General features: G+C 36.5%; 1 protein-coding gene across 1 annotated transcript; it reads left to right on the top strand.

The window, feature by feature from the left end:
- The first annotated feature begins 588 nt into the window (after positions 1-588).
- Positions 589-10,869, top strand: LOC111392893 (L-type lectin-domain containing receptor kinase VII.1-like). The gene is made up of 3 exons (XM_023018303.1): positions 589-2,763; positions 2,862-3,078; positions 10,618-10,869. Exons 1-2 carry the CDS (start codon positions 732-734, stop codon positions 2,936-2,938), a joined length of 2,109 nt encoding a protein of 702 aa, XP_022874071.1. The 5' UTR covers positions 589-731; the 3' UTR covers positions 2,939-3,078; positions 10,618-10,869.
- The last annotated feature ends 6 nt before the right edge of the window (positions 10,870-10,875 follow it).

Consider the following 10,875-nt stretch of genomic DNA (forward strand, 5'->3'; position numbering starts at 1 on the left):
AGGTTGCACCTTCTACCAAATATCTTCTATTTGTGTACTTTTTGACTAATTTTTGGTTTGTTAATTCATTACCAAGTCATTGGTGACCTGTAAGAATCCATAGCTAAAATGATAAATCACCAATCACCACATCCTATAAAAAATAGTAGCACCATAACTACATGGAAAACTTACAATATTGGACCTCAATTTATTGTTCATAAGCAAGTTAATCTCCACCTTTAAATAAGAAACAAATTGGTTTTGAATATCCAATTCTTCTTTAAGTTTTCACGTGACCCTCAAATTTCTAAGAATCGACCTAGGTTTTAAAGCAACATCTATATAGCCCTTGTTTGATTTTGCTAAAAATCGTACGGCTTGTATATTTTGATCAAAGTTGATAAAAATTATGGGTCCAATAAAATGTTTTGTTAAAATTAACTGTTAACTTTGATTTAGAATTTTTATTATACTTTTTAATTAGACCAAATAAGGCATAGATACGCATGGACCATGTGAAGAATTAACACAAGTTTGATCAGTTTCATAATTGAAGATTATTTGTGCAACAATAATGAAAGACATACTAGTGTTTGCAACCGACGGTACAATTTTATATTGGCAAAAACAATTCATTACAGCAGTTTTGGCCACTAACATATGACCTTTTCTTCCCCCATGGGGTGGCCTCCATTTCTTACTTTCAAATTATCCTCCATTAGAGCCACTTCTTGTTGATCTTTATTTCAATGAAGAAGCATCCACAATACCTTCTGCTAACTCTAATTCTAACTATCCAATCCATATCCGCTACTGACTTTGTCTTCAATGGATTCCATTCTGCAGACATATTACTCTATGGAAATGCCACAATTGAATCAAGAATTCTTACACTAACCAATGACACAACTTTCTCGATTGGTCGTGCTCTATACCCGACAAAGATTATCACAAAACAACCAAATGTTTCTGGTGTTCTTCCATTTTCGACGTCTTTCATTTTCGCTATGGAGCCTTACAAGGATAGGCTGCCGGGACATGGCATAGTTTTCTTGTTTGTACCACATATTGGGATCCAGGGTTCCAGCTCAGCACAGCATTTAGGCCTATTCAACTTTACAAATAATGGGAATCCAACTAACCATGTTTTTGGTATTGAGTTTGATGTTTTTAAGAATGAAGAATTCCAGGACATCAACGACAATCATGTCGGAATTGATGTCAACTCACTTGTATCAGTAGCTTCTGAGGAGGCAGGCTATTGGCCTGATAAAGGCTCTTTCAAGAAACTGAAGCTGAACAGTGGGAAAATTTACCAGGTTTGGATTGATTATGCTGATAATAATGTCAGTGTCACCATAGCACCTGTTGGGACGACAAAGCCTAAACAACCTTTGCTGAATATTTTTATTAATTTTTCCGAAGTTTTCGAGGAGGAAATGTATGTTGGTTTTACTGCATCAACGGGAGCTTTGATTGAAAGTCACAAAATCTTGGCTTGGAGTTACAGTAATTCAAACTTTTCATTGAGTGAGGCATTGATCACAAGGGGATTGCCATCTTTTGAGCTTCCTGGAATATCGTTATATAAATCCAAAGGTTTTATTGCTGGTATGGCAGTGGGAGTTTTCTTGATTAGTATCATGTTTTTAGTAGTTGTTTTCTTGATCATTAGAAAGAATAGGAGAAGAAAAAGGGAGAGAGAAGAAATTGAAGATTGGGAATTAGAATACTGGCCACATAGAATTAAGTATCAAGAAATTGATGCAGCAACAAAGAGTTTTTCAGATGAAAATGTGATTGGAATCGGAGGAAATGGAAAGGTTTACAGGGGAATATTGCCTGGTAGAGCCGAGGTGGCGGTGAAGCGTATTTCGCATGAAAACGGTGAAGGAATGAGAGAATTCTTGGCTGAAATTTCAAGTTTGGGAAGATTAAAGCATAGAAATTTGGTGGGCTTGAGGGGTTGGTCTAAGATAGAAAAGGGCAGCCTAATATTGGTTTATGATTATATGGAAAATGGGAGTTTGGACAAAAGGATTTTCGAATGTGATGACGCCAAAATGTTGAGTTTTCAAGAAAGAATAAGAATCATAAAGCAAGTGGCTTCAGCTGTCTTGTATTTGCACAATGGATGGGAGGCGAAAGTTCTGCACAGAGACATTAAGGCTAGCAATGTGTTACTTGATAAAGAAATGAACGCAAGACTAGGCGATTTTGGGCTAGCCAGAATGCATGACCATGGACAGGAGGCTGGTACGACTCGCATAGTTGGAACCATCGGTTACTTGGCACCTGAGGTGGTCAAGACCGGTCGAGCATCGACTCAGACCGATGTGTTCAGCTATGGGGTATTGGTTCTGGAGGTGATGTGTGGTAGGAGGCCAATTGAAGAAGGCAAGCCACCGTTGGTAGATTGGGTATGGGATCTAACGAGACGCGGAGAATTACTTAACGCCCTCGATGATCAGTTAAGGGCTAAAGGAGGGTTCGACAAAGAGGAACTTGAAAGAGTGCTTCAATTAGGCTTGTTATGTGTGCATCCGGACCCTGATGTCAGGCCTACAATGAGACAAGTTGTGAAATTATTCGAGGGGAAGACTGAGGTTGATGGAGCCGAAGACGGGAATACAGGCACATCTCTCTTGGAGAAGATTAATAGTAAAGAAATCTGGTCCATTTATCCCCAGAGCTCTAGCACTGGTTCACATCCAACATTCGAAGAAATCAAAGAGGGGTTGTCTTCCTCCATGCCTTTTTGGTCCAATACTACTATGGAAGGTAGGTGAACAACCTAAACATATTCAGACTTCCAAGATTTTTTATTACGAGACTCGTTCTTCTCTTGGCGCCTTACATTCTCTTTAACACTTGATCAGGGGCGGACCTAGGAAATATTTTCAGTGCGGGCAAAAATTTCTCGAATCCGGTGTGCACTCGTAAATTTGAAGGATGAAAAGAAAACAAGGGAAGAATGGGAAAATTGAATGACGAAGAAAGAGCAGCAAACGAGAGAAGAATGAGCCGCCGAGCAAGATTGAAGGAACTGGGAAGAAATTTCAAGCTTGATTTCAATTTCATTTGTTTGAACATTTGGTAAGTACATCTGTGTATTTTCATCTCTTGCAGTAGGTTCAAGTACTCCTTGCCTTTACCATTCACCACATTTTTTTTTTAATTTACTTTGGCTGGGGCTGGCCGGCATGCACTGCACTGAGCGTGAACTTGGTCTGCCCTCGACTTGATCCATACAAAAATGTTCTTATTAATTTCCCTTCAGATGGGCTTAGAATTCTGGCTTTTGGGTATACATTTTCAGTGAAATAATCAGATAGGCTTAGGTGTTCCAATTGAACAATAATTAAAGAGCTTTTGTTCCTTCTATTCATTCCTTTTAATGATGAAAGTAGGATTATTAATTTCAGTAATAATGAGTTTTCACAATATGCTCACTAGTGCCCTTGGATTCATTATGCCTGTTTGGAAAGAACATCAAAATAAAAGCAACTGTAATTTACCTACCCTATTAATTATCAATAAAAAAAATAAAAATTAAAAACATGAAAGAAAATGGTTCATCTTTATGATAATTTTTCTTAAATCAGACCAAACAAATCGTATAATCCAGAAAATTCTTAGTACCCTGAAAGGTCAAGTCTAGACTCGAAGGTGAAGGAAATTAGAGAATCAAACTGGCTTTTCTAACATTTAATGGACAAGTAATTTTAATTCTTTATTATAAGAAAAGGAAAACTATCTGAAAGGGGTCCAAAAAACCCACACAATAAGTTGCAAGATACAATCAATCAAAATAACATAAATTAAATTTGCAGAAAATAAAGAACATAACAAGATTTTTCGGTCGAAGCCCCAGAGGTTCAGTGACTAGCACCTAATCCCCTGTTGAGCATCCAATCGAAAGTGGATATTGCTCGGTTGCACTAAAGCCCCAAAAATAGGCAATCGAAGGTTACAACCATTACAAGAATACACAAGAAAGAGACTTATTTCTTTAAAGGAACCACAGATTTGCCTCAGACTCACAATGAATCAACAGACCACATCCCTAACCTCAACACACGAGGACTCTAAGTATCACTCAAGAATATACCAGCATTCAGTGGTTAACCGCCTTCCAAAATACACATCAAATGAGATGATCGATTACAGAAAATAGGTAAAACAGAAAACCCTAACTCGAGAGAACAGAAGAACACTCTCGAATCTCACTCAAAAGTCAGACAAAATGAAAAGTCGCGTAGCCAAACGAAGCGTTAAATCTCATATATATCACCAAAAATGTAACCCTTCGTCCAATGGTAGGAATAAAGCTAGGTGTCATCATCAAGTAGAATGCCATTTATAAAATTCGCATTTTCATAACACGTTTTAATGGCTGAAAATATGGAAGCACCAATATCATGGTTCGAGTCACAACACTATTGAACAGGTAGAGTGCAAAGGTTTTGGAAGAATTCTCTCATGATATTGATTCTTCTGTGTGTTCTTCTTTACAGATTGATTACAGTATATATAAAGAATGAAATGATTATCGGCCTAACGAAAACAAGTCAACTGCCTAGCAAGGGAATCTATACAAACTAACTATGTTGGAAAGGAAAACTATATAACAGAAAAGATACTATATCCTTCTAGATTTCTTCTTCCATCTGTGTTCCAGCTTGTCATCCATGTGTACATGCCTTGCTGACTACTAGGTTAACTAAGTTGCAATTGATTTACATTTTCTAATAGTCCCCTGCAAGGTGGAGAGTAGATATCTTCTGCTCCCATCTTGAGCAAATGAGAGCAGAAAATAGAAGAACTTAAAGCCTGAATCAGGAGGTTCGCAACTTGTAATCCACTACTAACATAACCAGTGGTTATGCTTCCATCTTGAATCTTGTCACGGATGAGATGACAATCAAGCTCAATGTGCTTGGTTCTTTTATCAAAAGTAGGGTTTGATGCGTTGTGAAGTGTAGCCTAGTTATCACAAAACATAGTAGCCGCCTGAGAATGTGTAATCTGCAAGTCACGAATTAAATATCTCATCCAAGTTAATTCACAGCACAAATTACCCATTGCCCAATATTCTGCCTCTACAGATGATCTGGACACAACACGTTGTTTCTTTGACTTCTAGGATACCAAAGAAGACCCAATAAACACACAATAACCACCGACTGACCTCCTCGTATCCTGGCATGCTTCCCAATTTGAATCACAGTAACCTGTAAGTTGGAGGTTCGATTGAGGAGAATAAAACAAACCTTGTCCTGGGGCCGTTTTGATATATCTTAAAATCTTGTAGGCTGCATTAAGGCGTGGTAATCTAGGGCTGCCCAAGAATTGACTCAAAAATTTTATTGAAAAGGATAGGTCAGGTCTTGTTAGTTAAGTGTAGTAATCTACCAACTAGCCTTCTATAGAGTGATGAATTAGGAGGAAGTTTTCCTTGCTCTTTAAAAAGCTTAAGGTTTTGATAAAGTGGAATTCGAGTTAGTGCTGCCCTAATTTTACCTGAATATCCCAAAATGTCTAAGGCATACTTTCTTTAGCATATGTGAATGCCATGATTTGATCTAGCCACTTCAATCCCAAGGAAGTATTTCAATTGTCCTAGATCTTTGATTTTGAGTTTCTCATGTAGGAAGGCCTTGGGATCATCAACAAAGTCAATGCATTTGTTGGCCACTATAATATCGTCGACATATACTAGGATGGCAGTTAGTCTTGTAAATGAGTTGTAATCAGCCTCAAATTGTGAAAAACCTTGCTCAATAATGAAGTTGGACAACTTAGACTACCTGTCTAGAAGCTTGTTTAATGCTATACAAGATTTTCTTTAATTTGCAAACTCTTATCCCATTAGCATTTGGATAACCCGGAGGCAATTGCATGTAATCTTTTTTCCTCCAAATCTCCATGCAGAAATGCGTTGTTTACATCAAATTGGTATAGATGCCAACCATTGACAGCAGCTAGAGCCAGCAAAGTACTTACAGTAACTAGTTTTGCCACGAGGAAAAATGTTTCATGATAATCAAAACCTTCATGCCGTGTGTATCCCTTGGCCACTAATCTAACTTTATATTTCTCTATAGTCCCATAAGCATTGAATTTAATTTTATAGACCCACTTACATCCTATGACTTTTTTACTAGGAGCCAGATCAATAACCAGCCAAGTATCATTTAATTCGAGAGCGTCTATTTCAGCTTTCATAACACTACACCACTCAGGAGATTCTAGTACTTCTTGGATATTTTTAGGTTTTGTATGTGCAATAATCAAAAAAATAAAAGCATTGTAGAGTAGAGAGTTTATGATATGACAAACTAGTCTCAAGAGGATAAGGATTACCTGTAGGAACGGTGACCCTTTGCTTGTCCAAAGCCTGTGAATGGAGAAGCAAAGCAACCTGTTGGCAGACAAAATCCTTAAGATGTGTAGGAGTCCTCTTGAGGACCTTTGAGGTATAACTTGTTTTTGGGATGGCTCATTATCGATTCCAAATGTATTTGCAGGTTCAGATGACTTGTGGTTTGTTCTAATAAAGAAGGTTCAAATGGTCGGGGGTAAAGATAATGAATATTTTGTTGAATGATCTGTTGGTGCATTTTGGTCTGAAGTGTTGATAAGAGTATGATTTGGGCTATTTACTATGTGATATAAGATAGTAGGAATTTCATAACTGAAATTTGTATATGAAGTTGGATTTGGAGCATAATCAGTATTAATGGTAGCATTCTGTTTACTTGAAGTTGAATTTGAAATAAAGTCAGCATTGATGGTAGCATTTTGCTTGTAAGGAAACACATTCTCGTGGAAGATAACATTCCTAGAGACAAAAACCTTATTTATTTCCAGATCCATTAATTTGTAGCCTTTGACTCCAAACGGGTATCCCAGAAATATGAATTTCCTAGTTTTAGGATCAAACTTATGTCTTCCATTTACTAGGGTAGTAGCAAAAGCTAAACTTCCGATAACTTTGAGATGAGTGTAATTTGGTTCGGTTTGGAAAAGAATTTCAAAGGGTGTTTTGTGATCTAAAAAAGGTGTATGGGTTCTATTTATAAGATAAACTGTTGTGAGAACACAATCACTCCAACATTTTAATGGGATGGCACTTTGAAATTTTAAAGCTCTTGCTATATTTAAAATGTGTTGATGTTTTCTTTCAACTATGGCATTTTGTTGAGGAATCTCCATACAAGTTTTATGATGAACGATTCCTTTTAGCGAGTAAAATTGCTTCATCTCAAATTCACCTCCATTGTTTGATCTAATAGTTTTAATTTTGCATTCAAATTGTATTTCAATCATGGAGCTGAAACTTTGCAAAAACAATGCTAGTGTCAGAATTGAATTTCAGCACATATACCCAAGTATTTCTACTAAAATTGTCCACAATAGCTATGAAATAACGAAAACCATTATAACTAATCTCATTGCATGGTCCCCAAATGTCACTATGTATGAGATCAAAACATTTTTCTGATATATGCTGGTTGATAGGAAAATGGCAATTTTTGTAGTTTGGCTAAGGTACAAATAGGCAAGGCTATTTGGTGGATCTTGTGGTGTTTTCTGGTAAACCAAATTTGGGATAGGTGGAGTGTCCTAACTTATAGTGCCAAAAGTTGAAATCTTCACCATTGTTGAAGGCAGGAGAGGCAGATATGGGTGCTTTTTGACTTAGATAGGCTAATCTCCTGGTCAAGACAAGAGGAGACACTTCATTTTGCATCATGTGATAGAGTCATTGCTTTACTTCGCCCATTCCAATCGTTTTTCAAGTCAAAAGTCCTATATAAAGAAAAATTAGGGAGAAAAGATGAGGTAACAATTCATGTTCTGTGTTATTTTCCGAGCTGATATCAGATTAAAAGAAAATGATGAAACACAAAGAACATTATCTAAAGTGGAAGACTGAAAATTTCAATGTCTCAATGTAAGTGACAGGAACAACCTTACCATTTGGGAGAGCTACTGAATATGAAACTTTTACTTTAATTGTGGTAAAGACAGAGGCTGAGTAGATCATATGATCTGTGGCCCTTGTGTCAAATATAGGGCTGGACAAAACTCTCGAATCGAACCAATCGGTTCTTCTTAAGTTAAATATCCAAACGAGTATTTGAATCGAAAATCGACGGGTTCTGTTCAATTCTCGGTTCTAGATCAAAAATCGAATAAGAGCCAAATCTCCATAGTTTTTTTTAATTAATTATTTCAAATAAGCCAAATTTTATTTTTCCAAATAAATTTGCTAACTAGTTAATTTAGCTCAAACTCAAAAATATGATTTCCCTATTTTTAATTTTCAGTTCAAAGTCAACTTAATCAAACTGACCTAAGTTTTTTCCAAGTATGTTACTCTACCATAGTTCCATTTCTACTATTTTGGAAAAATCAAACTGAAGCTCGACAACGCATCTCTTAATTATTTTAAGATCGTTATTTTCCTCTTCTTGTGATTTTAACATTCAAATCTATAAAAAAACTCAGCAAAGAGAGACGTAAAAGACACATAAAATTAGATTACGTTATTTTTAAGAGCAAAGATTGGACATATCATTAGTTGAATTAATGTAACTTTATAAATATTAAAAAATTTAATTATAATATGGAACCTAAAAATCTAACGAATCGAATCAAACCCGAACAATTCCACTTACTAAATACCCTAAAATTTGGATCCGATTCGGTTCTCGTTAGAACGGAACCAGATTGGACCATGTCCAGCCATAGTCTAATATCCAAGGTACAACTAAATGATGAGGAAGCTTATTGCTAAGGGCAAAGAGACATAGAGATATATTTGAAACTTTAGGCATCTCACCATCACCAAAATGAGTTGGAAGGACAGTCTTAACATGATTTGCAGAAGGTAGAAGGTTTAATGAGATTTGTGGTTTTAGCAGTGCCATGAGCTGAACATACTATTCCTGAGTTAAAGGTATTTGAGCTTTGTTATTTATCTGTTTATGGAAAGGAGGCATAAGTGCAATACTCTGATTAGCAAATGATGTTGATGGCTTGTTTCTCCCTTTTTGATTTGTGGCCTGATGGATACCCACGTAGCTTGAAACATTTTCCAACTGTATGACCAGGCATTTGGCAATAAGAACGTGCTGGTTTGTTTGGATTAGCCTTGAAGCATCGTTCAAGGGAATGCCTAGCTTTCTTACAACAGGTACAATAGTACCTTTCTTTCTTCAGAGAGGATTGGTTTTGTTTTCTCACATCAAAGTTACCCTTAGCAAGTAGTGCCATAGTTTCATCAAGTGAACTATCAGTGGAGTTTGCCTCCTTGTCTCTTCTTGCTGAATGATGGATTATACTTCATTCAAGTTTGGGAAAGGCTTAATGAGAAGAATTTGAGCCTATAATCCCTTATACGTATCATTGAGACCCATTAGGAATTTCATAACCCAATCTATTTGTTGGTTGTTCACCACAACTTTCAAACCGCTACAAGATTAATTAGGTACTAATTCATAATTTAGTAACTCATCCAAAAGAGTTTTCAGCTTTGAGAAATAAACGCTTACACTGTCTTGGTTTTGCAACAGGCTTGCAATACTTTGTTTGAGTTCAAAAATCCTTGGTGCATTTTGCTGTGCCAACCTTTGTTCAAGTTCTTTCCATAGCTGATGTGCCGTTTCAACATACGTGATGCTGCATTTTATGCCCCCTTTTGGCCCCCATTCTTTCCAAATTTTAATGATTGGAATAGTATTTTTTTGAAAAATGTGTGATTGAAAAAAAATGAAAAGTTTTTTTAATTGTGTGTGATATTATTTTATGGAAGAGTGTGTAGTTGAAAATAAGATAGAGAAAAAGAATGAAAAAGAGAATGGGGGTCAAATGGGGGCAATGTCAACTGCCACAGCATTCTGCAACCAAGTAATGACTATATCATTGCATCTCAACCAATGCTCCATAAGTGGGCTATCTGCATCACTTGGCTCTGAAATGCTTCCATCAACAAAATCGAGTTTGTTTTTAATCCTGAGTGCGCTTCGCATCAAACGTGCCCGGGAATGATAGTTATTTAAATACAATACATGAATTACGAGTATGGATGTTTGGCTGTGAGGGATCAATCGGGGTTGGATTTGGGTGTTGATTTATATCTGTGTTTGAAGATTCAACTGAATTTGGATTAGCAGAATTAGGTTGTGCCATGGTTGGCTCTGATACCATATAAGAAGAGAAAAGGAAAACTATCAAGCAGGTAGAGTGCAAAAGTTTTGGAAGAATTCTCTCATGATATTAATTCTTCTGTGTTCTTCTTTACAGATTGATTACACTATATATATAAAGAATGAAATGAATATCAGCCTAACGGAAACTATACAGCTGCCTAGCAAGGGAATCTATACAAACTAACTCTGTTGCAAAAGGAAAACCATATAACAGAAAATATACTATATCCTTCCAGATTTCTTCTTCCATCTGTATTCCACCTTATCGTGCATGTGTACTTGAGAGTGCATGCCTTGCTGACTACCAGGCTGAGTAAGCTGCAGTAGATTTCCATTTTCTAATATTTATTAGTGAATCTACAGCTTTTTAACTAGCAAAAGTTATGCTTTCCTCATTCTTGATAATGTGACACAGGGTCGAAGATAAGAATCATGAGAATACATTGCTGGCCGTTGATGAATGCTGATGAAACAAACACCTAAGTTTGATGGTGAGGATACATCTAATATTGATGGTGTTGAGGTGTGTGAACTATCTGGGTCCTTCATAAAAGAAGTTCAGGGAAGCTGCTATTTTACATAATATTGGCCTCACCTAAGTTTGTTGCCTTGAATTTTGGAATCTACTTGCCATTAAATTACTTCTTTTGCAGCGTGGTAAGTATCATTGGAC

Source organism: Olea europaea, unplaced genomic scaffold, assembly GCF_002742605.1.
Source record: "Olea europaea var. sylvestris unplaced genomic scaffold, O_europaea_v1 scaffold994, whole genome shotgun sequence".
Lineage (NCBI taxonomy): Eukaryota > Viridiplantae > Streptophyta > Magnoliopsida > Lamiales > Oleaceae > Olea > Olea europaea.

Coding starts and splice junctions, on each gene's coding strand:
- LOC111392893 (XM_023018303.1), top strand. CDS start 732: ATGAAGAAGCATCCACAATACCTTCTGCTAACTCTAATTCTAACTATC. Junction 2,764..2,861: donor GTCCAATACTACTATGGAAG/GTAGGTGAACAA, acceptor ACACTTGATCAG/GGGCGGACCTAGGAAATATT.